Source organism: Mchenga conophoros, linkage group LG5, assembly GCF_057382185.1.
Source record: "Mchenga conophoros isolate Kocher_MC1m ecotype Shallow Benthic linkage group LG5, M_conophoros_male_GT1.1, whole genome shotgun sequence".
NCBI classification, from domain to species: Eukaryota; Metazoa; Chordata; class Actinopteri; order Cichliformes; family Cichlidae; genus Mchenga; species Mchenga conophoros.
The window spans coordinates 18,750,219-18,777,864 of NC_140530.1; the positions used below are offsets into that span (position 1 = coordinate 18,750,219).

Genomic DNA, 27,646 nt, shown 5'->3' on the forward strand with positions numbered 1-27,646 from the left:
CCCCAGTCCTAAGAAGCAGAATTAGCCACTGGAATCTTGTGCACTTGTTTCCTTCACTCCCGGCAAAGAGGTGACAGCATAAAAGGAAAACACAGAGAAAATACAGACAGACACAGAGTATTAGAAGCTTTTTGAAACGAAGAGGATAAAGAGAGCGAGAGAACCGAAGATGAAGAAGCTGAACATCAAGATGCTTGTAGTTTGATGCAGCCACACTGTGGGCATGTGGCTGTCTGCACCGAGCATTTCCCTCTTCACTCCCCAGCTGACTGTTGCCAGTTCTGCGCTCACGACGCTGAGTGTTTATTTATTTATATTTCTACAATAATGTGAGCATACTTTTTTTTATTCCACTCAAAGAGGACGGCATCTCTGTGGTACTTTACGCTGGCTGACACACTGACCTCCGGACTCTCTACTGGTCAAAGGAGCTGGATCGCATTGAGCATCGCGAAGTGCAGAAGCAACCAATGTGGGGCTCAGGTAAGATCATAACAGACTACTGAGCAATGCAAAAACACCCACCAGCCTGAGTTTGCTTCCTTTGATCAGCTTAAGAAGAACTGAGAGGCTGGGTAAGCCGGGATCCCCTCATTACTGCAATATTCTGAGCAGAAATAAAGAGCGAGTGACAGTGGCTACACGAGGCTTTGAAGGTTTCTCTCTTTGATGAAAGTTAGGCCAGTCTCCTGCAAACATCAGCACGTAGGGTCAGATAAGACTTTGCACTCACACTTGGTGTGACCCTTTACACACTTCACTGATATGATGCAGGAAATGGATGATGGAAGAAGGAAGGTGCATAGAAGGAGGAGAAAGAAAGAGAGCAACCTTTGGCGTGAATAGATAGAACAGAACTTTTGTTTTCCCTGACATCCTTAAACAAATTGATAAGCAGAACGGAAAAGCTTGTGGACACACAAAAGATATCAGTAATGTTTGTTATTAAAGTGAAGGCTAGTCACAGCTAGAGCTGTGTGGGGGTAATTCTTGTGTGCCCAATGTCAGCATATTCTGATTCCTCATATATACAGCAGTAGTAATAAACAGAATCTAAAGCACTCTGGCGTCTCGGTTAATAGCATGTGAAGTATAAGACACCAGTTTTTGGGTGCTTACATAGAGGGAACTGATTGCACATCTGGCCTCTGCTCACATTATCCTTAGTTGAATCCCCATTACCTTCCATCATAGTTATTCCAAGTATTTGTCTTAATCTGGTTAAAAATGTAGTAAGTGCAAATGAAATTATTTGTTTATGATCACATAAAAAATGCTTTAATAACACTAAAATATTAACATATATAATTTGCCCCTTCCCCATCAGAGGGCACTGTAATGTACAACACACGTGCTGATGAAGTGCCCTGTACCCCTTTACTCTACACAGACCTGTGTTTAGTCCAGTGTGTGTCCTTGTGTGTGCCTGTTTGTGTGTATTTATATACAGTGCATGTTAGTCATTTAGTTAATTCAAGCCCATTTTAACCTCCACGGTGCAGTAAATTCAGTAGATCTTCTCTCATCACGTCAGTGCAGAAATACACTTTACATTATACAGCTTTATAACTAAGCGTAGCTCAAGTTAGTATGTAGTTCATATGTAGAACAAAAAAAACAAACAAACAAAAAGACACTTATGCTGAGTGTGACATAATTTGCATTTACTTCATCTGCATCGTCTGTTTGGCACAATAGCCTGTATTGGGTTACGTATACGTTAAGTATATGCTTATGGCTATTCTAATGTTATCTGAGGTGGACTAGCACAACACTTCAGGCCTCACCGCTAAAGATTAAACCTAAATTGGACTTTTTGACAAATCAGTCGATACAGTCATGGCCACCCGGGACAGTATGCAGTACACAGGACTACTGAATGAACAGTATGCAACTAAACACTGATCAAAACTTTAATACTTTATTCTAAACATAATGGGAGCCGTACGAGTCGTGTAAAAGACTAAGTACACCCTTCCTGCTACTATAGAAATTCACTGGGTAAGTAGAAGCTGATCAAACTTCATTAACTGATCATCAGCAAGTGTGAGCACCTCCATACAAGTTGGTATTAAGGCAGTTTGCTGGTTTGCCACAATGCTACAATCCCACAATCTTCCCAGGATTGGACATCCCAGGAAACTCACCCCATGGTCAGACTGTGCTATGCTCAGAGAAACAGCACAAAACCCAAGAGCCACACCTCAGACTCTACAGGTTAAAGCTAAACCTTCACTGAAACTGGTTCATGCAACAGAAGAATGATGCCAAGCACAGCAACAAATGTTACAACACAAAGGCTGAAAAAGAGAAAAATCAAGGAGCTGCAACAGTCCAGTCATATGCCAGACTTAGAGTCCAACAGGTGCATAAATGAATGCCTGGAAACTTCATTGAAATGACGCAGCACTGTAAAGAAAAGTGGGCCAGAATTCCTCCACAACGACGTGACAGACTGATAAAATTATACAGAAAACAAAGTTATTGCTGCTAAAAGTGGTTCTACAAGCTACTGAATCATGGAGTGACTCCTGTGAAAACTTTCTTCATAAATGTTCAAGAAATATTTGAATAATGATTAAAAATTACTTTAAATAATCCATTTGAGTTGTCATTAAATCCACTGTATAATTGATCAATTCAGCAAAGATATTCTTTCACACTGACAGAACTTTTTGTTCTCCGAAAACCAGAAAGGCTCTTCATTAAGTAGACAAGGCAAAGACTTAGCATAAATCCCCAAGGACACACACACGCACAGACACACACATACACAGATGGGATGGTTCGTCACATGAGCTCTGAGGTCCGATTTCATTTTCCCATGGTGACATCCATTAAAGTCATGCTGTGTCTGACCCTCCACCCTCAGACAGCCATATTAGCACCTGGCCCATTGGCCACAACATTACACCTGCCTGCATTATTCAGGCTGACTCTACTAATGAGGAAACCTTATCACACACACACACACACACACACACACACACACACACACACACACACACACACACAAACTCTACCCTGGGTTCAAGCAAACTTAAACACAAACAGACTGACACGCAGCATTATTTGACTTACTTTAGGATGACTGTTTAATTATGTAAAAATGGACCAGATCGTGTTGCCTAAAGCCCGAACAAAAGAGTTCATGTGACAGCCCGATCTTGTGAGAAAGTGTTTGACGAAGGCTCGCACATCCATTAGCACAGCATACACCTTAAACTCATTGTTCTGGTAAATGTTGGTATAGGAGTGCGTGCAGTGAGCTTAGTATTTAAGCTCATTCAGCACTCTCTGCCACTGCCTGTCAAACAGCTGTCAGCTCCCTCCTTCATCCTGCTGTTTCACCATATCTTCCACATTTCCTCACCTTACACTTTCATCCCCGAGTCAGTCTGCATTAACCTCAATTTCTCCTCCCCTCCCCACAATGCTTCATCGAGTCTCTCAAGCTGTCAGTCTCTACTGCGCCTCTGCGCCTGCTCTTCTTTTTGTCTCTTCGCACACTTGTCTGCAACAACACCGTGAACTCGGTCAGCATTTTCCAAAATGTACTGCTGATTTTTGTGTATACAGCTAACAGACAACAGACAGGTAGAGGGAGAGAGCAGAGGAAAATCTCAGGAGGAAATTGTCAGAGCACAAAGACATATTACAGATCTCAGATGTTGTCGATGAGAGTGAAAGTGAGACGAGGAGAGGTGTGTGTGTGTGTGTGTGTGTGTGTGTGTGTGTGTGTGTGTGTGTGTGTGTGTGTGTGTGCTGGGCTGGGGGGGGGGGGGGTCGTCAATAGTAAACAGGAGACAAAGGGAGACGGAGAGAAGGAGAGAGCAGAATCGACAGCAGCATTATCAGTCTGCGTCCTGATTCAAACACCCCAAGAAAATGTTCAGTTCCAGCTGCTCTCATTGGCTAAACCTCCAACCAATCACAGCTTAGAAATGCAAGGTGCCTTTAGGTTATACCCAACCCCAAAAATATGGTCGAGAGAGAGAGAGAGAGAGAGAGCGAGAGAGAGAGAGAGAGAGAGAGAGGCATGCTGTAGTGCAGAGGTTCCTCCTGTGAGGCAAGCCTCCATCTCTCTGGTGTTCCTCCTGCTGGAGTGAATATATAACAGTGAATAAATTACAGGCTTCATTGCAGTAGATTGAGTGCATGCTGTGTTGCAGTCAAGGCTGCTGTGTTTCTCCTCTGGCAACAGCTGCCTGAGACGTGTACCGAGACTTGAAGGAGAAGAAGAAGGAGAACTATCTAATGTGGATGAGGGACACTGAGCGGGAGGGAAGACACAGTGTAGAGAACCAAAGTGAAGGTTGTGATGTTGGATGTCTTTTCCACATTGAGTTTTGAGAACCAGAGAGGGGGGCGCTTAAGATTTGAGTCGTCCTTGTAGCTGATCAAAGAGGAGAGGAGTCAAGCAGGAAGATAACGTGGGAAAGAGAAGTGGGAGAATACAGCATGATCTTGGGTAAGACAGCATTGGAGGGCTTTTTCCTCCTCCGTGCTCTCATTGATCTGATTGATTTTGTTTTTCTTCCACACAGTTAGATTTCTGTTCTGATGAGATGATCTCTTGTGTATGGTGCAAACTTTTGATATGCATTTATGCGATGTTTTCTTTGACATGCGTGATCAATGTGTCACCCTGTGTGAAAGAAATCTGTAGGGTCTTGTGAGCAGGCTCGCTTTGCTCCAGTTCATTTGACTTTGTGTGAGAACTTGACTCTCACGCTCACCAAGCTCGTGTACATTAGATGATTTTAGTCAGTTCCAGAGGAAATAAGGACATGCTGTCTTAAAAAAATATATGTATCCCACAAAAAACATGAATATTGCAAAATGAATGAGAGAAGAGACCTTTAACCACATTAAGGCGATTAAGGAAATATTCCAAATTCCTATGAAAATGTGTTCATTTTAAGTAGTCTAACATGACCCTAAGCTGAGGTAGTCCTTCATTAAAAAAGAACTTAGTGCATTATGTGATCAATTATCTCAGTTTCTCTTGGCCTAAGGCATAAAAGCACTCACCACTGACAGGGTGCAAGACTGCATGTCATTAATCAGTCTAATCCTCCGCCTCGCCAGCAAGCTTCATTACGGAACAGATTCTGGAAACTGGAGATCTGGCTTTTAGATTCCGTTTTTAAAGGAGAATTTTTAAGATCAACAACAATGCTGGCTCACTTCCCTGTGGTCGGTACATACATTACTCCAACATAATGCTCAAAGGTGTCAGGGGACAAATCAGCATTAAGAAGAAGTATAAAAAGGTCAAGAAAGCAGTGCCATAAAGCCACAGAGTGTTTTTTTTTGTGCAACAGAATAATGAACTCCAACTTCAGTCTATATAAAGGCTGTTTTGTATGCTTGTACACAAATTGAGTTTGGATTACGTTTGTGAAACGCATTTACTGCAGTCAGTTGAGTTATGCTGATGTTTTGCAATCTGCAGAATATTACAGTAGCTCTTCAATGCCCCGTCCAATAATGTCATGCACCGCACTTTTATTTAAAGGCTAAAACAACCATCCTTTAGACACAATCATGTGAGGCAGAGGCGTATAATTTAGAAACATATAATTTAGATGATGTTTTCCAGTTCCAGCCTTTTATCTTGTTCCGTTTATCAACACTAATCCATCTTTCCTCACAGTAGATTTGATTAACCACTGTGACCTTGTCCCATGTACGTGTGCGCTGACTAAATATTTGACTACTTTATTTTTGTTTGCTTGCTCTTACCCCTGCTCGAGTCTTCCTGTGATCTGAGTGTGAGCTTGAGCTTGTGGTAATCCTTTTCCCAGTGCAGAAGCTTTAACTCTGCATGCATTAGACACTAAACGCGCTGACACATGATCACAACAACATGGGCTGATAGGATTTTATAAACTGTATTAGTTTCCTCTTCGAGAGACAGAAGTAGCCCCAGATACTGAAATAGCAACCATGAAAGGCAAAGGCAGGAACAGCAAAGATGGAGGGGATGAACAGGGAAAGCCTCCACCGATCTACAGTCCTGTGTCTCCCTTCGCTCTGTCCCTACATTTACACCTAGTTTTAATGTCTTTTGATGAAAGGAGGAAAATCAAACATGTTGACACAGTGAGCCTCGCAGACTAGAAGAACTGTGCCGAACCTGGCTCATCTCCCTCGATGCAGAGCAGTGGAGAACACAGTTTAGTAACTCTTGTGTAATTTTTGTGATGAATATTTCAGACCCAGAGGTTTTTATTTATTTAAAAGTGAGCCAAGGCTTCCTCTAGTCTGATGCAAAGACCTCAGTCAGCACTATATAAAAGTTCACGTCTTGCATCACATCTAGACACACATAGACGAATTTTCCCCGCTCATCCGTGGCCTCCAAAGGAATCAGAGGTGCACGTTGACCCCGATAAACAACATGACCTTTAAATCCAGGCAATGCAATGAAGGGTGAAAAGTATTGGCATTTTAAATGGAGACAGAGGGCTGCCACTCTGTGTTCAACAACCTGACACACATTTCATATGCTTAAGAAGCCTGAAACTTTTGCAGAGAGCGGATTGAGAACTGCAGGACTATACGGGGCTATATGCTGACAGTAAATGCAGCAGAGCTCAGACAGGACATCAACAACTACCTTTTATCACACAAGGAGCTCATGCAGTCCAGAAATTACATTTTGTTTATCTAAATTACAGTGCGATAACAGTAAAACCGCTGCAGTAAGTGGCATATTGTTTCTGAATGTATCGTTGTTATTTGTTTATATAAACTGCTCGAGGAGGATTGCGCACAAATGACCCATAACTCTTCCTAACCTTACGCTAGTCCAAACTGGCATAAATGGGTCACTGGACAGTGAAATCAGAGTGTGTCATTTCGGGGGACACCAGCATCTGCGGTATCGTATGATGTCACAGCAAAAATGCTCATCACCACTGCTTTTTGCACGCTGAGTCTGACATAGTGTCATGTGATGCTGGGCCACAATAGCCTTGTTTACCCACCTGTAAGTACTGCAAAATGAAAGAGGAGTGATGGTGGAACTGTGAGAGGGGACCAGAAGTGTGGACCCAGGAAACGAGGTAGAAACCGTGATCACAGTTTGGTATATAAACTGTAATTAATGTTACTGAAAATCCCCAAATTGACCAATTTTCATTTTTGCAAAGACGCTTCTCATGCCTAAAGTCTGTAAACCTGCAGCAAAAGTAATGATAGGTGATGTTGCTGTTAGATCAGGAAATCTCATATGTCATTTTGGAAGGCAATAACACATTTGTCATTAAGTTTGGAGCCCTTGTTGACCATAATTATACAGTTAAATGCTCTGAAATCTACAGCACAAAACAGTAATGTCTATCATTTACTGATTTAAGGACTCCAAAAGTAGCATGAGAACATAGGCTGATCATACAGTTGTTTATTGTTTATTGTTCTGATGTTATGCACACTATGTGCGCCACCCGCCTCAATCTTACCCTTGCGTGTTGCTTTATGGCCATGCTATAGCATAAAACCACACTCTCCCTTTTAGACTGCAATCAAATCCCAAAATACAACTGGTCATTTCTGCTTCTGTGGAATAAAACCTGTGCTGTATGTATTTCAGCTGTATACCACACAATCCTTCTTTGTTCTCTGTGACTTTTCTATGCATTGAAGATCAAGTATTCCTTTCTTTTGTCTGTTTTCTTTTTTATAAAACGATGATGCATCTGGCTGCTGTTTGTCTGATGCCATTGTTTTGTATGTGCATTTTTACTGAACGTGTTTGCTTTGGATGCTCTTGTGTGTTCTGTGTACTTTTGGTTCTCGGGTTTCTGTATGTCTGTATCTACAGTAGTATATTATTCCACCACCCAGCAGGTGTTTAAATGATTTGAGGGAAAAAAGGGATAATAATGTGGGGCAGGGCTGCTGTTCATGTTGTCCTGGTGGTTCTCTTAATGGCCTTCACTTTGCTCTGTGTAGCTTTGTGCTAAAGAGCTCTGGTAGAGCCTCAATGGTGCCTGCGACACAATGAAAGACAAAGTTGGCAGTTGGATTCGGGCTGTTTCCAGCAACTCCCCAAAGAGCTGAAGCCTGACACGAGCTGAAGAACAGGCAGATGTTCAACAATCTTTTTAGGAAACAAATCTCTTCAGGATGCAGCATGTTGACATCCACACAACCATGCAAAAGACTGAATAGACAGATGCAGTTTTAACATTAAAAGCTTATAGTTTAAAAGGAAATATCTGTATCAGTCAACTTTGTAGGTGGTAAAAGGGAAACTTGTGAAAAGGTCAAGGTGCTGTTAATTGGAGAAGTGGACCTTCTAACTGACATACGGATGGTTTTTTATGTCAACACAGAAATAGTAATGCATCTTCTGTTTCCAGTTTGTTAAGTAGACTTTGGTTTTACTTTATTAATATTATAACTCTTTGTGTGTCTTTAATGGAAGTATAGTAGATAAAACTACTAATGCTGTTGTTTTTCTTAAAGACAGAACCTTGAAATGCTGCAATTCTGGCCACAATAGGCTTAATGGGAGAATTTCCTAAACACATGGACACAAATGTGTTGGACACTCCTTGGCTAGGAGTTCATCAAGGAGTTTCTTGGCTGACATCTAGCAAACTCGAACACTTCTGGTGAAAAGACTGCAAAAGAAAAGCCTGTCATAATCAGTAGCAAGTGAGACAATGAACATATATTACTAATATTCTTAAGGTTCATTTATTAGTATTTGGTGAGTTGGTTTCTGTGGAAGTTTGTTTCCACCACCACAAAAATTGTATTGATCCTGTCGCACTAGTTTCTATCAGATGCCCATGCCAGCATTCGTTTCTATCAATGATCAATATTTGGACTGATCCACCCTCCTCTAATGGTAAATGGCCTGTATTTGTATAGCGTTTTACTAGTCCCAAAGGACCCCAAAGCACTTCACACAACCAGTCATCCATTCACACACTGGTGATGGCAAGCTACATTGTAGCCACAGCCACCCTGGGGCGCACTGAAAGAGGCGAGGCTGCCGTACACTGGCGCCACCGGGCCCTCTGACCACCACCAGTAGGCAACAGGTGAAGTGTCTTGCCCAAGGACACAACAACAACCTGAGACTGTCCAAGCTGGGGACAGCTCGAACCAGCAACCTTTCGATTACAAGGTGAACGCCTAACTCTTGAGCCACGATCGCCCCTAATTTTAATAGTCACATGGCAAATAATTGGCTTGCTGTGTGGTTAATTTCACCATCAAAGAGTTCTGAGCTCCAGTTTAAGTGAATGAAATTATAGTATTAAGCAGATATCTTTGCTATTAGCTGATCTTGCAGCATTAGCTGATAAATTAGCATCTCACCTTTTTCTCCATATAGTGTCACTTCTGGCTCTTAGATAAAATTCCGAAAAACAATATGGATGCAATATGGATGCAGTCCTTGTTGAGGCTTCAAAAACTGTTGTCAACAAAGAATTGAGTGATGTCACAGACCTACATCATATTTACTGTATACTCTTTGGGGTAAGCTTTAAGCAGATTGCGCAGACACCTCACAGGAGACACTTTGTACTCTGATACACAGTTAAACTGACTTCTACCAAAAGCAAGTCATGGCATGTAGCTGACCCACTAGAAGAGGCATAGCATGAAATTGCTCATCCATGTACGCTTTGCATGTGACTTGCAGAGGTTAACCCTTTGCAACAGCTGTAGCCTACTTGACTTGACTCCTTTCAGTATTTTTAAAGCAATGTTTTTAACCAGCATGTTCCACGCTGTGGTTCAGCTACATGGAGTACGACTGCTTCCTTTAGGTAGCAGATGGCCTTTGTTCTGTACATTAACCTGCAGGTCGACATGGCTCTTTACCTCCTCTGGTCACCTTGGACTCACCTCAAAACATGCGGCTCTTTCCCCCCACAACCCCCACCCCCTCCTCTGATGCCTTCCTTTCGCCTCCTTGTCCAGACCTCCTTTTCTCGCTCACTCGACTTGAACCACTCAGTTCAGGCCATTAGTTCTCAGCTTATCATCTCCAGTTCCTTGATAGTCACTTTTTTTTCTTAACCTCTTCATGGGGAAAGACTGTGAAAAGACTTGAGAAATTATTTACAGGAAAATATCCAGACAAAACAATGTCCTGCATCATTACAGAATAATTTTTAATTTTAATGAGAGCAGTGAAAAATCTGCAGAGGAAGAAAAAAAGTCTTTGGTAATTACAAACACTGCATCAAATCAGAGACTGGAGCTGCAGAAGGACTAAGGAATCTCAAGAGCACTGCATAACAGGCACACACACACACACACGTTTCCACTGAAAGAGGACTTCAGAGAGTTCTCTAGGAGGCGGCATTTAAGCTTGGCCACTGGGGCGCAAAGCATCTATCATTAAAACAAAGTGCAGAGTGAAATCAAATGTGTTCTCCTTCTCAACCACTTGACTCTCCTCTTCGCTGTGTCCTTTCCAGATCTCACACAGACCAACACAACATTAATCAGAACCCAGCCCATAAATTACCCTTTTTTTTAGAGCATCATCTATTCAGACTACAAAGGTTTGTGTGCGAATGTGAATGTGTGCACCGTCGTCTGTCCCCCCGCTTAGGTTGAAATAGCTGCCTTTGACTTGAGGGTAAGCTGAGCCGCAGTAAATTGGATTTCATGCTCAGTCCTTCACAGCAGCAGTATGCGACACTAAGACAGACCCATCTTCCCTCTGCATTCACGACAAAGTTAGCACTGTGGTTCTTTAAAGGTTGGAGCTTTAAACACAGTTGCATGACTTTCTTTTTTTTCTAGGATTGGTTTTAATGTCAGCTCTGCCAAAGTGTGGCAATTACCAACTCAGCATTTCAGCTACAAAACTGAAAATGTTAGTCGTGAATCACAGATACACCAGTGGTGTCATCTGCGACCAAATGTTGGATCAGCTCTGTCTCGCATTCCTTTGTACTTCAACCTGAGGGTGAAAGCCAAACCCAAATGCAGTGAGCCCAGTGGTTTTCTGGTTATTAGACACCCTTCCACCACACGGTTGCCTTTGTCTCTGCTGCAGTGACAGCAAGGGGGTTTTTGTCAGGAGGCAGGCTGGTTAATCCACCACAGACGCTCATTTCAGAATTATCTGTGCACAGCAGGCCATTTAGATGCAGATGTGACGCGGCTGGCATCGTGTGCCGGTCCTCTTGAGCGTGGAGCTAACGGGCCTGGATAAAGGTTTCTTTCTTTGGTGGGAGCCTGCAGTGTCTTTGCCTCTCATCAGACTTCATTCTGGCAGACAGCATGTCACACAATCTCCCATCCCCTTCCCTCCCGGTCCCATCATGGAGCACGAAGATGGAAGCAAGCAGGGAATACAGAGAGACTCCTGCGACGCCACTGACATTGACATTACCTCTATGATCATTAAACCTAAATTGGCTAAATGAATTGCCAATTTGAGAAGCCTTAGTCACAGCATACTGGTGTGTGCACCGCACGCCTGTGTGTGCACCTAACGGGGGAGATAAGATTCCATCTCTGGTTGTCTGTTTTCCTTTTTCTTTTCTTTTTTTGTCCCTCCTCTGCTTCTCTTCATTTCTGTCCAACTACCTCTCTCGCACAATCTACACAAAAATTCAATAAGCTATTACACAGACATTGATCTCTTTCTCACACATTTGCATGGGGGGGGCGAAGTAAATCAGTGAGATGACGGTGCTGTCTGTTCATTTCAGTGGAGAAAAGGAGCTGTAGATGGTGAGAACTGGATTTATGGAGTTTGGCAGCATCTTAACACTTTAATGCTCCTCAGAATGTGTCCAATCAATGCTCTCTCTCCCTGCATGGTCGTGGCATTCTCTTATCTGATGTCACTGTATATCACTCAGGAGCTGGGTAGGTCAGGGGACGATGCTGCTACGCTCACGCCGAATTGGTTGGTGCAGAACGTGGCACTAAAAGCAATGAGCAGCATTGTTTTAATGTAGCACTCTACTGTGTCTGCACTGTAAATACAGATTTACTATAGAAGACGTTCTTTGACCTTTAAATTGTAATATAGCGTAAAATGAGCTGTGGATTTACCAGAAACGTGCCGGGAATACATTTCACCAGCCCAAGAGGAAACACAGTGATGATGTCTCTCCATCGCTCCACTCAGCTGAGACACTATTGTCCTATTATTTGCTTGGCAGGGAATTAAACTGTGCTTAATTGCATTCAATTTAGTTTCTACTTTTTAAAATTTACCCTTTTGATCGAATAAAGAACAAACAGAATTTTAAGTGTAATAGGCAGAAGGAGAGTGGTGAACTGATGCTTGAAATAAGTATTATTTACAGTATGCTGCATGTAACCCTAACCCTAGCACCCGCCCACTAAAATAGCTTGGTGGTATGTTCATGAACATTTTTCTCATTTACACAAACACAGTCCTGTGGCTGTGAATACATCCTGCTGCCTCATGTTAATCCATGTCTGAAAATAGTTCTCAAAACGCTACTAATGCTACTGCTTCGGGTGCAGCCGCTTGGACACCTCCCACTGGTTTATGAGCTCTTGCTTCAACTCGATGATTTTTTTGTTCATCATTTTGTTTTTTTTCTCTTTTTATTAAACCAGATACTACAAGTGGAAGGGGATTCTCACTGAGAAACCAAAGACACCACATGGTCATACAGCAGCAGCTGGTCAATCACCAAGTAGCCTTGGCTCAAGGCATTCCCTGATTAATTTTCCATGTGACTAATAAATTGGAATATTTCACAAACGGAAAATCATGCTGCAAACTAGTGAATGAGAACCGAGAGAACTCATGGCCACAGACAGTCTCTTTACTGTGCAGCCACACAACCAGTAATGACCTCGTAATACAGTGACAGGTCTGTCCCATCTACACTCACCAGCCACTTCATTAGGTACACGTAACCTTCATGAAAGCATATCTAATCAGCTATTCGCAGGGTCGAGACATGGTCGAGACGACCTGCTGAAGTGTGAATCGAATGACAATGTGGAAGAAAGGTGATATAAGTAATTCTAAACATGGCGTGGTTGTTGGTGTCAGATCCAGTGAGCAGCCTAGGAAGGAAACAGTAACGGATATAACCGCTCTTTGCATATATGCTATGCAGAAGAGCACCACATGTTAAATCTTGAAGAAGATGGGATATAGCAGCAGAAGACCACACCGAGTCCTGCTTCCTGTCACCTATCAGGAAACTGAGGCTCACCAAAATTGTAAAATTGAAGACTGGAGAATCATTGTTTGGTCTGAAAGCTCTGCTGCAATATTCAAATGGCAGCGTCACAATTTAACATAATCGGCTTCAAACCATGGATCCATCGCTGCCCTGGTTAACGTCTAATTGTGCAACTTTTTGCATATTTGGGCCTCACAGTACCAGTTGAGCATCATTTAAACAGCCTACTGAGAATTGTTGTTAAGAAAGAAGGAGGAAAGGAAGGAATATAGCTAGCAAGCTAGATATATAGAGAGATAGATGTTTATATTCCTTCTCTCAGTATCTGTTGTTGGGCAGTCACTCATGCCTTCCTGATGGTATGTCGTCTGAAATTAGATGTGTCACTCCAGTTTTTTTTTTTATCCTTCACAAATCTTGCTGCGTTTGTTTTAAAGAGGTGATAATGGCCACCATTTATGTCTGAAGGACATTTAAACTGCAACCTGTAGCCTTACACCTATTTTTTTCCCATAATATCAAACACTCTCCTTCTCATGCAGCACATGTAAAAGTATTCACACATGATTAACAACAGCTACAGCTCAGCTTTACCTGTCACAGCCTCCCAAGGACGCTGAAACACCCTGAAGAGGAATGCCAAAAGTACAGACTTTCCCCTCCATCTATTTCTGATCCTGACAGTAAATTATTTATGTCTCCCCTGTTGTAAGAGACGGGAGCCTCCTCTGATACCAAAATAGTCTTTTCTTCCCCTCGTTTTGACAAGTGACCAATTTTCTTTTCAAAACTAACAAAACTGTTAAGGAGCCTATAGTCATCACAAAGAGGCAGCAATAAAGGGAGATGACTGCATATAATCTCAAGAGAAAAGATTATACAAATTCTCTCTGGGTAGCTAGATTGGGCCTGAAGTGTCCTGCTGGTTTTACACTGGAGAAGAATAAGTAGTGGAAGCATAGGTGGAAAACAGAAAGAGGATGATGATGAGAAGAAGGAATGGAAGAACTGGTGCTGGAGTGAGAAGAAGTACAGATGAGGGATAGAGAGCCAGGCAAACAGAATAAGAGACCATGAAATAAGGATAGAAAACTGTGCTCGGTGCGAGAGACAGAGACACTGGGAGAAATGGAGAAAAGACAGATATCTGCAGCACCCGAGCTGCGAGGCTTAAGGAGCTTAGCTCTCCTGCCCATCACAGAAAAGTCTTCAAGTGCAGGCATTCAGTGCTGCTGAGCAACTACTGAGAGAAAAGTGAGCAGCAAAAGCAAAGAGAGGAGAGGTTTGGGTGATGAGTGGGGTTCAAATGTGAAAAAAGGCACAGAGGATGAGGGAAGCAGCAGATTTTGTTTTGATACAGTGAAAGAAAAGATGTGTTAGAACTTGTTGTAAGATTGTTGGATATGTTTTGACACTTCTGGAAAAAAACAGCTCAGTGTTCAGAGTTATATACAGAGTTCATTCCTTGCTTTGATTTTAATGGCGGCACCCGTCCAACATGATATCATTTCAAAAACTCATTAATGAACTGTCATAATATTCATTCTTGGCCCAGATCTGGTATTGATGATGACGTCAGACCACTGAAGAGTCCCTGTTTTGTTTTGTTTTTTCATGCCTTGACGTTTGAGCAAGCATCAAGAAATTTCAAAGAGCTTTTTCTGTGAATTAACAAAAACTTTCTTTTATAATAAAAGGACAGTGTGGGCAATCAGCTGCACATTTATTTCTTACACTTTAAGAGTACTACTTACAGTTTTATTTTACACAAGAGCATTTATTAAAAAATGAGACATACTATTGAGACTTTACTTCTTTTTCTTATCTTAAGACATTACAGGGATTAACTGTGTAGTTAAACTTCCTTACAGTGACAGAAAGGGGGGATTTCACAAGTCCAGCCCACTTAGGATCAAAGTGGGCTGTATGTGGCCCATCATGTGAAATTAGTTTGACATCCCTGGTGTAAGCTCGTTTTCCAAAAGGTCAAACTGCTCCTTTAAGAAGAACGCTTTATGGTTGCCGTCTTTTACTAGAATATGTAATTATTTATAGGTTTTTTAATATCATTGTTTGCATATCTACCGCAGGAGGTGTAAACCGCCCAGGGCCTGTCCCTGCCTTCCTCAGGAGCCCACCTGTCATCCCACCTCCACTGGATATGAAGCCGTTCCTCCAGTTCCCCCTGGAATCGCCTCACCCAGCCAGCATCGGCCTCTTCCACAACTTTAACACAGTGAGTGCTCACAGACATTCCTGTGCATATGCGCACAGGCAGCGCCTGGGATTTGTTATCAGTTTGTTTCACTTAACAGGAGACAGAGTTGGTATTCAGTTGTGGCTCCGGAGCCTCTCGAGTGAAGACAAGTGATAAACTGATAAGGGATTTATGGTGTCTAATACAAAATAATAAGGTGACAGCTGTTTGCTTTTTATTCAGCACAGTGAGTTTCAGTATAATTGAGAAAATGCCCAAGCGGGTGGTTTACAGCAATAAAATGAGTTACAGCTAATCAATCGTATAAGAGGCACGGGCTGTTCTCCACAGTCAGCATTTTCTCCACCTCCCTCACATTTCTAGATTGGGTTTCATGTGAAGGTCATCGTGGTGACAAAAGGGGACGGGCGAGCGCCACCCACAGACACACACACACACACAATCAGTCAACTCGGGCAGAATGACCCTTGTGCAGGTTTATGATTCATCCTTCATCATCAAGGGCATTGAGTGTGGCCACTAATCCCACAGCACTTTCATGCAAATCATTCTCTGTCTGCACAGTAAAAATTTATACAAGTCCACAATACTAAAACACTCTGTGTGAGTCACTTCAACATCTACTGTCATCATATAAGATAAGAGGCTGCGGGAGCTTAAAGGACACAGTGAAAGGCAAACTGACAAAAACAGCTGATTACAGTGATTATTGCTTCAAACTGAGTTATGGTCCTGTTTGGAGTCAGGTCAACCTCACCAGGTTTACAGGCAATTTCCAAATACTTAACATTCTGCAGAGCCTACAGTAGATCCAGCCTTCTTGCACTGAGACTGCACAGTACTGCGCTGTGTGGTAAGAGCTCTTTAAACTGCTCTTTAGAGCCACGCAGTCCTAGGTCATTAGTCCAAAACAATTCAGGCTGTTTTACAAAAATGAAGACTGCCTTATTTTATACACTTCAGCGGGGAAAAAATACACATTTCCATGGTAACAATCTGCCGTTCCCATTCAATTCACATAATTATGGTAATAATAGGGTCCAAACAATGACAAAAAAAGAGTTAATTTAGGCATAAAAATGCTACTGTTCATCTGGGTGCCTGGGTGAATAGAGCAGAGTTGCTGAGGCTCTGAAGAGGTGGCACAGCTGGCTTTTTTTTAGTTTTTTGGGGAAAATGAATTCTCAGTAAATTTGTACTACAGTACATAAGAGAGTCAAGAGCTACACTGCTCTGCACAAGAAATAAAAACAGATGCTGACATACACTAGCTATCAAGCTGTTTTTACACATGCGCTGCACCCTCACACTTCTCTAGACATTAGCCTGCACAGGTGCATGTGAGAACACAAATGTCTAACAGAGTCTTTGTAATGTTCACGTGTGAAAGTGGCTTTAGTTAGATCCAACTCCTTAGTCCTCCTGTTGTTATAGGAGGAAGAGTGCTGCATTCAGAAACATTTTATAACTTGTTAACAGAAAAGCCAGTTTTGTGTTATGCAACGTAGAGGACAAGAGCCACATCCAGGCAATGTATTTATATTTTATAAAAGTTTGTTTAATACTGTAGAAAACAACCTTCAGCCAGGAGTTCAGTATTCCCATGTCAGACAGCCTTGTTGACTGCCGGGAGCTCGATAATTAGACTTCAAGTGCAAATTTGGTTTCACTTCATAATTCAGTCTGACATCGTGTTCTTGTTTAACTGCGTTCGGTTTGGAAAGGGACGTTCGTTTGCACTAAGAAGTCAACAGCAGGTGACATATCTGTTCCTCAATTTCCATCAACATTAAGCTGTGGCAGCTGATGATTTCAGTGTTATCTTCTCTCAATGATGACTTGCAAAAGCCCCTGTAGCAGAAATTACATTTTTTGCTGCACTGATGAGCAAAGCAGAAATGCAGGACACAATCTGGAGGACAAGAATGTACCTACCTGTCTTCTTTAGATTTCTTGATTAAAGCAACAAAACACCAGGGATCCACAGACAAAATCTAAAAACCTTTGCACGGCTACTTAACCAGTTTTGGTGAAGTTGCTTCCTAAAGTGTTTTTGATGCTCCCATTAGATGCTGAAGATAAATTTTTGAATAGAACTCTGTGTCCTATAATGTAAAACATCACCTCTTTCAACAAAGATGCTTTGCAATCCTATCATGAAACGCTTCCAGCCTTTTATTATGAAATATTATCTAAATCAACTTTAATGGGCATGCTTCTACCAATCGATTTGCTGTTGATTGCAATTAAAGATTCTTTAAGCTCTCTGTCAGCTAAGCTATATGGTTATGTGGTGTATCCAAAGAAAAGGTTTATATGCAGCCAGATATGTGGGAAGCATCTATAAAGTGTGAATTACTGGTGCAGAAAAAGCTCGACTACATGAGGAGAGTTAGAGTGAAAGAGAAGATGAAAAGTGGAGTAATAGGTTAATGAGGTCATAAGAGTTGGGACAGAGAAAGAGATCCTGATGAGAACAGGTGGTCAAAGAAAGGCAGCGAATGACACGCAGTGATGGGAGACTACAGAGAAAGACACAACACACACGCACACATTAAAAGGCCCCAGATACATACCCATATGCACAACAGACAGGTTGAGCGCTGAGCTCACCCAGACGCAGCGCTGGCACACGGACAACTGAGCAGATGAAAACAAAACAAATTTGGAGGTGCTGCAGGTCTCCACATGAAAAGCACAAAACAGTCGAAAGATAAACCGAAGAGCTGACGTCACAGGCAAGAGGGGGAAAGACGTTTAAGTCTGTAAATATTTCTAACAATAGATTTACACCCAGTTTAAGTCCTCAGACCAATTACACCATTTCCCCTGGTGCCTGCAGCTTCACAGTGTAAACAGTCTCTCATTTGGCAGCATGCATCCAGTCTGAGAAGGAGATGAGAGGTGGAGTAAAACCACAGTGGAGTTTTGGCTGCTTAATGAGGGCAACACCCAGCACTGCGGTTTCCAAACCCTGCCAAAGGGTCAGAGAGCTCACACGACTCCAATGCAGTTGTCTAAAAATGAGGCAGTAAAGAGTATGACATGGCATATTTTTCCTTGTTCTGGAAATGACAAACATGGGTATTATATATATATGCACGTCTTGATGCATGCTCAATCATCCAGGTAAGTAAATCTCCAAAAGTTGGAGAAATGGTCGAAAGATAGAGACTGAAGAAGTCACTTGGACGAGTAACAAAACGTTTCTCCCACTGAAAACGCTACGTCCAGATGAACAGAATAAACTTTTGTGTATATATATATATATATATATATATATATATATATATATATATATATATATATATTCATATTTTTTTAAGTTAAGAGTCATATTTTTATTATTTTGGAACTCATCACATGTCTGCCTGTAGCTATGATATTAATGTCTCATCTTGTGGTAACCCCTTAACCCTTTTACTCCGCTGTTATTTGCTTAAAAAACAATCATCTAAAATGCAGCAAAATCCAAAGAAAAGCTTCTATCTTTTCAGAGTACTGCATGGAGAAATTACTGCTTCTTGTAATACACTGGTATGTAGGTTTAAAAAAAGGAGCTTTTTTTCTGCACACATAGCAGTGTAAAATTCTTGGAGATTGCGAGTCTGTAATTAGGCCCCTCTAACCCTAACATGAATTAAAGCGTTTGAACGGCACCCAAGAACTCAGGCACAGACAGCAGCACCAGCTGCTGCAGAGAAAACACACACCTTCCTGTCCGCATCAATCACTGCTCCCTCTTCACTTCCCTCTTCCCCAACTCTATTTTATCTCCCAGCCTTTCTTCCCCTTCAGAGGCTGTCATTCACCTGCACTTTTTCTTCAGCGCCTCTCTCTCTCTCTCTCATCCACATTCACTTGGCTGAACCTTTGAGTGCACTGCAGTTAGGAGAAGCACTGGCCTCTGAATTTCTCCTGTGGTGCTGAATTTTTGATGTGACCTCTGGGCTGTCTCTCCTCAGATGGACCCTGTCCAAAAGGCTGTGATGACGCACACCTTTGGGCCACCTATGATGAAGACAAAGCGGCCAATCATCTCCTGCAACGTCTGTCAAATACGCTTCAACTCAGAGGTATGGCAGCTTAAGCAGTTCCAGAACAGGGTTGCTTTCATGGCCATAAAAATCCTACTAACTGACCACTTGCAAAATTCACAACACAAACAGCAGCTTTTTTTTTCTACCGGCTTAGCTTAGGTGAGTAGGATGCTGGGGAAAAAGTGACACTCAAACGCAAAAGCATCCTAGTTTTACCTGGATTATTAATCAAGTTCCTCAACCTGCTACATCAGCACCTGTGTGTCCTTTTATGCAGAGACCTTCAGATTAAATAGCTAAAAGCTTAAGTCTGCGGTGGCACATCCACTGTAGAGTGCTTTACCACACTGTGGAAACCAGTGCTGAATGCTTCTATAATAAAATTTAGTCTTATGTTAACACCTCTGCTTCTAGTTTTTATTGGATTTGGGAAAGTTTTGAGTGCCAGGCTTGTTAGCCCAGTATTTCAGAAGGTTTGCTTTAAGAATTTTGAGTAGTGTTGCTGCAGGATTTTAAAGTTTGGCGGGTGTAGCAGTTAATAAAAGGATGGGGTTAATAGAAACTTAGTTGGTTAAAGACATCATGTTAAAATAATGAATATCTGAATTACTTCAATCCAGAATTGAACTTGTATTCACTGCACATGACCTAAAAAGTCTGCAGTCTGGACTTGAAGTTGGTTGGTGATTGACTGCACAGCTGGAGAAGGTGAAAACTTAGTTCACACTTTAGCAGCTCCATTTTTAGCTTGTCCACCAAAAAGTGTGGGGGGGAGGAAGGGAGAGATATACCTGCTTGCTTCACTTCTGCTGGAATTCTCACACACATGGTAGTATTAAAGTTTCAAAGGAATGTTGTCTCAGATAAGTTCCTGATTATCCAAAAACTTGTCTTTTTAACTTGTGCAAACAGAAGTCTGAAAAACATTTCTTAGCTGTTGACGGCCACCTTGTGACTATAACTGTTCTTTATCCCACTCTGACGAGGCTGTAACTGACATTTGTACGACGTGTTTGCTGGTTACAGTAAAGCAGGAGGATGGAGTCCTAGAAGTTTCTGTATTGCTGATGGGGCACATTTGTGGCACATTATGACTAACAGTTGGCGCCTATGCCAACGCAAGGAAAGGGGGGCTGAAATAAAAGAGGCCTGAAGTGATGAAACTTTAGAGGAAATATTGGAGTGTCCCCCATTAAGGAGGCAGTCGTGTTAACTGAAGTTGAAAAGCAAGTCATTCATAATGTGGGCAGCTACTGGATGACATGCCCGACGAGTCTGCGCCTGTCTACTGCTGGGTCTGTTACAGTGAGTGAGCACAGGGAATACATTTTAATGATATAGGACTTTCTTTGCATGAAAAAATATGTATTTGGACAGCCCATTTCTTGGTGAGCACACTTCTTCTCAAGCTGTATCTCTACATTTCTGTATTTATTTAACACCAATATATGTGCAAAAAGTGAAATAATCCCAGAAATAAAAAACACGTCAGTTGAAGACGCAAATATCTTGTCTTGTCAACAAAACGCTGGGGCTGCATTTGAATGATCGATGCATTCGACGCTGACAGAGCTTTCAAGGATGGAAAAATCCTGGTCTTTATGACTTACTGCTGTAACCTCTAACCTAAAACATGAGCAGAAATCAAACAAAAGCCTGATATACAAGCCTGGCTAAAAATATGATTGGATTGCAGGGACCAAGTGCTAAATACTTTCACTCTAAATGCAGTGGTGTGTAAAGGACACAGGCAAGGAGGGAGTCATGTGAAACTTGTGTAACACTGCCCCGTTCTCTCTGCGAGGGGCCGCTTAATTATATCTCCCCTGCTCAAACCTTGCGTGTTCTCACATGGTCAACATTATCATTAGTATTATGGGGGTGGGGTACGTGTAATAGGGAAGTGTTTTGATTCTCTTCACCATGTTCTCATTTGCATACCTGTGCGTCCACTGAAATGTGCATGTATGAAAATGCTTGTGCAGGTGTGTGTGCGTGGCTTATCATGTGCCCGGGACTTCCAATTCTGAGCCACCTGTTTGTCCAGCCTGCTGCTTTACTCATGAGCTGGCAGCGTGCATCTGCTCTGCTGCAGCTCTACAACACTTTCCAGAGTAACCTGAGAGTCTGGGAGCTTAAAGCATAGTGGACATTCTTTAATAATGAAGGAATACTCTATTTACAGTGCTGTACTTGGCTTACTCATGCTGTCTGGTCTGTGCCATGGCTCTTAAGGGAATACGAAGCGAAAGCAAATTGTTGATGGTGGTCACTGGGAGTCAGGTGCCTATCACTGCTGCTCCACTGTAGTCCCACATGCTGTAATTATAACGCCGCAATTCATTTAAGGCCACAGAGGACAAATTAGCCTGCCAGTGTGTTCAGCTCTGCTCTGCTGCAAGGTTGACGTCACACCATGCTGCATTAGCCATCGTCACCACTGCTGTAACATGCTGGACACCTCTCTCCCTTTCCCCATCTCTCCTTGTCCTCCTCGGGCAAATGCAAAATCATGTTTCATTACCGTCCCCCATCCGTCTGGCAACTTTTGTCTTTTCTTTTTCCTCATCGGTTTTCATGTTTCCACTTCTCCCTCTGTGGGGGTATACTCTATACCGTGTCTTTCTCTCCACCTCTCAAGCCTCTTTCCACCCCCTCTTCCTGTCACTGCTGTCTGTCCTCAGTAGATTTGGCTGCTAGACCAGCTCTATCTGCTTTCAGTGCCTTTTGTCGGTTTATAGATAAAACATCAAAGCACATCCTGCTTAGAGAGAAAAAGGATTTTAGGGACATTCACTTGCTCTCATTTTCTCCTTAAATCCCATTCCCACTTCTTCATTCATCTAAATTCTCCTTTCCGTTGGCTCTCACTCAGCTTCTCTCCATCCATTTCACCTGCTAAAACATAGTTTCTGTTTTATCATATGCTGTATTATTTACCTTTCTTCTTACATAAAAACCCCTCATTGACATCAATTGCTTTGGATCCTGTAATGTACTGTGCCCCCACTTCTGATGCTGTCAGGATTTTTTTATGCATGAATGGATGGCAGCCCTTCATTGATTTCTTGAAATTGAAGGTCATTAGGACAGTGAAAGTATCCAAGCACAAGCAGCAAGAAAACTATTGGGTTGCATAAAAAGATAAAAAACAAAACAAAACAAAACAAAACATGAAGGCCGGCAGCACAGAGCCTGGGTTACAACAAGAGAGGCCACTGGCTATTTCAGCTCTCTACTGTCCTTTGTTTGTCGAGTTGTAGGCCCCTCATCTCCTGCCTAATTGCAGGGAAGCACCAGCTGGGGGAGTAGAGTTACACAAGCAGAGCTATATCTGCCTTTCTGTCATCACCAATCAGGATGAGGGCTATATGGGTAACTATCATTGGCAGTTAATACCACAGGCTTACAGAGGCACGCTGGACACGTCCCAGTCGACCCTTTGCCTCAGAGCCCCAACATGTACCTGGCACACGCCTCATGTGGGTTTCTCAGCCTTTCTATTGACATAATGAAACAGATCTAATTCCAGAACGTGTTTGCATGAGCATACACATGCACATAGAGTCACACACACAGTGTCATATAAGGAGCTTACAGGAACTATATTTGTACCCTAACACCTCACCCTTTCCTTTGATTTCACTTGATGGTGACATGGACAGTAATATCTGAACTTGGAGGCTTACACTGATTTCCGTATCAGCGGGGAATATTTTCGGATGTAAATCATGCACCACATGATTTACATCAAATGCCAAAGTTAAATACCAGCACAACAAACCTTTTGTGTAATGAGGCAGAAAGTAAGGGCATTGAGGTTAGTGCCCAGCGGACATATTTGTAATAATTGTAACCGCAAACCTTAACCTCTACCACAAAAAAAAGATAATGTTTATGAATATGCAAAATCTGTAGAGAGGTTTCTAGTACAGGAACTTGTACAGTTGGAAGACAGAACAGGAAGCTATGGTCTGAATAGCTGCCGGTTACACTGAAAGCTCAAAAGAATAAGCTGTGACTTCAATGCTCTAAAAAATAAACAGTTACAACTAAAATAAGTACGGCTAATGTAGAAAGTGGAAAGCTCATGAAATATTGTCTTTTCTGGGACCTTCTAGCAATAAAAGCCTCAGTGATGAAGCCATATAACTGACATATAAAATGTCTGCAAAAGGAACCTTAATGCAGCTCTGATATGGCTGTGAAAGTGCACACATTACACGTTAAATCCGTGTGTTTTCCAGGGAATCCTTCACTTCGTAGGTGGGAGGAAGTGAGGAAATGGCAGACTTATAATAGATAACTTGTTTCCTGTTGCATCTTGAAAACTGAAATGTAAAATCCGACATCCCCACAGTAGATCTTTAAATGGCTCCCTTGGAGGATCAGCTTGGAACTGATCCTCTTAAGTGCACACTCGTGGATGCAAACTTTTTGCCCAGCAACTGACTGTCAACTGTCACACCTCACCCACATCCCCCCAGCCCATTTCAGATTATCCCACCACTCAATAATCATCATCAGCTCAGCAGGCCAGTGCTGTGATTACAGCAGTGCTGAAGGAAGACAAGAATATTCTGGAGACTAATCTTTGCTGACTGCCTCATCAGTGGTGCACCATCACCCGTCACAAAAAACAGCTCAACAGACAGTTTGATTAGGGTTTATTATGTGTGTGTTACTATTTGTAGACACTTCACTTGATGATCTATTAGAGTCTGCTTGGTTCAATATGGAGAAAAGACAACCAAGGTGGTGGGCATTTGGAAATAAGGACATGAACATGCCATGTTAAAGTGCCATGTGCTTTATTCTTGTTTTTCAGAGCCAGGCAGAAGCCCACTATAAAGGGAACCGTCATGCTCGAAGGGTGAAGGGTATCGAGACTTCCAAAACAACCCGTCTCCAAGATGGTGACAAGCAACACCATCCCCCTCCTGCTTCACCCTCACCTCCAGGCCCTTTACCATCCAGCCCTGAGCCTGATCCTAACAACAATAAACAGGGTGAGCATCGCCTCTCAAATACAGGAACCTGTCATGAAATGTAAAGTGAAAGTATTGGCAAACTGGTTTATCTAAAATAATATATTTTCGCATCAGGAGAGTCAGAAGGTTCATTTTATTGCTGATTTTGTTTTTTCCTAAATTATTCACTAACAAGAGATCTTTGTGCTGTTTTCAGATGACAATCAGTCCTGTCCCAACTCTAAAGAGTCACCGTCAACCCCCAGCTGCCTTCCTACTTCCACACCAAGCTCAGCAGATACAGAGTGCCCCCTCTTGCCTTCTGTCAACACGCCTTTGCCACTGTCTCCTTCCCCTTCTGCAGCCCTCAGTACACCCTCTGCAGATTCAGCAGCACCAGCAGCAGCTGGTCTTCTTGACACCCCGTCCCCAGCACCCAGCCCATCTTCAGGAGAGTCGGAGGAAGAGAAAGCCAAAAAGCTTCTCTACTGCTCCCTTTGCAAAGTGGCTGTTAATTCCCTCTCACAACTGGAGGCACACAACAAAGGTTAGTCCCAGGGGAAGTGGACAAATTGTGCAGCTTTCAAAGCGTCTTCAGAAACACTGAAGCGTGCCTCTTTAGAAGTTATTCTTCACTTGTTCTGAGTGTTATGTTTGAAGACGTGAAGCAGCTGCGTTACTGCCACTTAGTGGTGAGAATGTCATATTAAAACATGGTAAATGGCAATTGATAAAAACCTTAACACACAGCACCTACACTTAATATTTTCTCACTCAATTCTCTATCATAAAGTCCATTTACTGGCTGTTCTGGAGCTTTTAGTCTTGTTACATAATCCTCTGGAAGTTTAAAAAGCTTATTATTTATTTCAACCACTTGAACAACTTCTTATCCATATGGGAGACTCTTGCTCGTGGAAACATCAGACAAACAACAACAACAAAGAGGCAACAGAGAAAAACATTGAAGGGGAAAAAATCCTGGAAGATGCTCACTCTAGTATTCTTTTTGTTGTTCCCAGGTACCAAACACAAAACTATTCTGGAGGCTCGAAGTGGACTGGGACCGATTAAAGCTTACCCACGCTTGGGTCCTAAACCCAGCCCTGAGCAGGGAGGGGAGCTCTCCTCAGACCCTAACACTCAGGAACGCACCTTCCACTGTGAGATCTGCAACGTCAGAGTCAACTCTGAGCTGCAGCTTAAACAGGTGAGGAAGAAAAGCTCAAAATAGATCCTGAGTGGATTATATGACGAGAAATCCCATATCTGATTTTTTTTTTTTTATTTAATGTTCCAGCATATATCTAGCCGGAGGCACCGCGATGGAGTCGCAGGGAAACCTAATCCTCTTCTCAGTCGGCACAAGAAGCGCACAGACTTTATGGTACATGCTCATTTTTATTTACATGCAGCACTTCTCCCTCATAAATTCATCCTCATTTAGGTTTAATCTTAAAAGGATCAACAAGTCGTTTTTCTATTTGTTTGTTTTTTAAAGGAACTTCCAAAAACCCTAGGGGCTGGACTTTTACCAAATCCTCTGGCTGTTGCTGCAGCAATGGCAGCAGCAGCGTCCTCAAATCAGCTGGCACTACGTCCTCCCGGCCCAGCCTCCCATCCTCACCCTCATCACCACCTCCTACAGGGAACACCCCTCAGCCTGCTGAGGCCAGCCCCAGGACCCATCCGCACCACACACGGGCCAATCCTCTTCACTCCTTATTAATGCTGAAAGAGCGAGGACAAATCAGGAAGAAGCACACTGTGAATCGGAGGCCGGCAACCGCGTGCCATCAAGAGCCAAACCAGCTGGTGTTTCTCCAGCTGGTTTTTCAGGATGATAAAAACATGAACATGGCTCTTAATGGCGCATCGTGTAGCAAAATATATGTTTCCATCCTCTCCAGTTTCCATCAAGCATGGACTTCTTTCAGCATCCTCCAGTCTGCAGCTGACTAAATACCTGCATCTGTCATAAGATCCACTACATTGGACTGAAAACCCTACCTCTCTTAAGTTTATGGTTCATCTGCAAGGATTCATTACATATCCAAACGTTAACAAACATGCCTGCTGCAGTTAGGTGTAGTAGTTGCCTCTGATGTTAGTTGGTATCCATACTGTAGCTGTAAAGGTATAGTGGATTGTACCACTGTAATTTTTTCTATTTTTATTTTTTTGCTTTTGTAGCCTATGAAAAGAAAAAGGTGCCCACAGTGTTGATACAATGTCTGCAGTTTCTGGCAAACATTTTCACAGCTGGCTTTTGTCTGTATTGTGTCAGGTTTACAGAAATAAGGAGTGATAAGAAGAACAGGAAATACATAGTTCTTACAGGAAGTCTTAAAGCAGAAGTGATTATGAAGTAATGGTAATCATAGATCATTGGCTACAGATGCACTATGCAGCTCTTGGTGTTTATTCTTAGCGTTTTAAGAGGAAACACAAGCTTAGACTTTATAAGAAACAGAGAACAAGAGGAAATACCCGTGCTAAGTCTCTTAAATCCCCTAAACTGTTTTTCTGATGATCCTCTGATTATCCCCAAGTCATCACAGATCGTGTATATAAAAGTCTCACAAAGCACACAAGCGGTGAGAAATATAAGTGAAAATGTCTTCATTATTTTATCATCTACACAACACTGTGCAAAACAGAAACTTTTCAGTGTCTTAATGGACTGACTTTCACATGCCGAGCACAGCAGGACAGTCGTTGACTCATGGCTTCTATTGCAGTTTGTGCACATTAAAAAGACTGCATTTCACCACTATCTGAATGAAGTGGAAACAGTGTGATGAAAGACACCAGCATTGAAGCAAAAAGGACCACATGCACAGATGAGAAGTTGTATGCAAAAAAAACCTTTTTGACAGTGTTGCAGGTTTGTGTTGGGATAAAAATGTTTTGTTTGTCTGCTCTGCCTCGTGTGCTCCAATCTGCATCACCCAAAGTATCCCAGTGAAAACTGTTGGCTTGCGAAACTTTAGAGGGAAGCTTTAGGAAATGGAAACTGTAGCAATACTTTAAGCACTCCTGCTAACTTTTCTTGTCAACTGCAATAAAAAATGTCTTCAAATGTGATAAATGTTATTTAGGATTAGGATACTGAAACGTTGCTGTAAACGTAGATTAATAAATAATAATAATAATAATAAATGGTTCAAGTCTGGGATTCCTAAATGTTGAGTCTAAGTAAAATTATATATATTAAAAAAAATCATTAAACTGAATTCATGGTTGTAA

At 42.2% G+C, this 27,646-nt stretch overlaps 1 protein-coding gene across 2 annotated transcripts; it reads left to right on the forward strand.

Moving 5' to 3' along the window:
- The first annotated feature begins 7 nt into the window (after window positions 1-7).
- On the forward strand, window positions 8-27,646 carry LOC146574314 (zinc finger protein 385A-like). Of its 2 annotated transcripts, none has more exons than XM_085273885.1 (8): window positions 8-483; window positions 15,260-15,405; window positions 19,353-19,463; window positions 24,256-24,436; window positions 24,615-24,944; window positions 25,420-25,607; window positions 25,698-25,784; window positions 25,899-27,646. In XM_085273885.1, the coding sequence occupies exons 1-8, from the start codon at window positions 471-473 to the stop codon at window positions 26,124-26,126; spliced, it is 1,284 nt and encodes a 427-aa protein (XP_085130011.1). In that variant the 5' UTR covers window positions 8-470; the 3' UTR covers window positions 26,127-27,646. The 2 variants fall into 2 exon arrangements, with proteins under 2 accessions (XP_085130011.1, XP_085130012.1); XM_085273886.1 differs by lacking the exon at window positions 8-483 and adding an exon at window positions 4,053-4,471.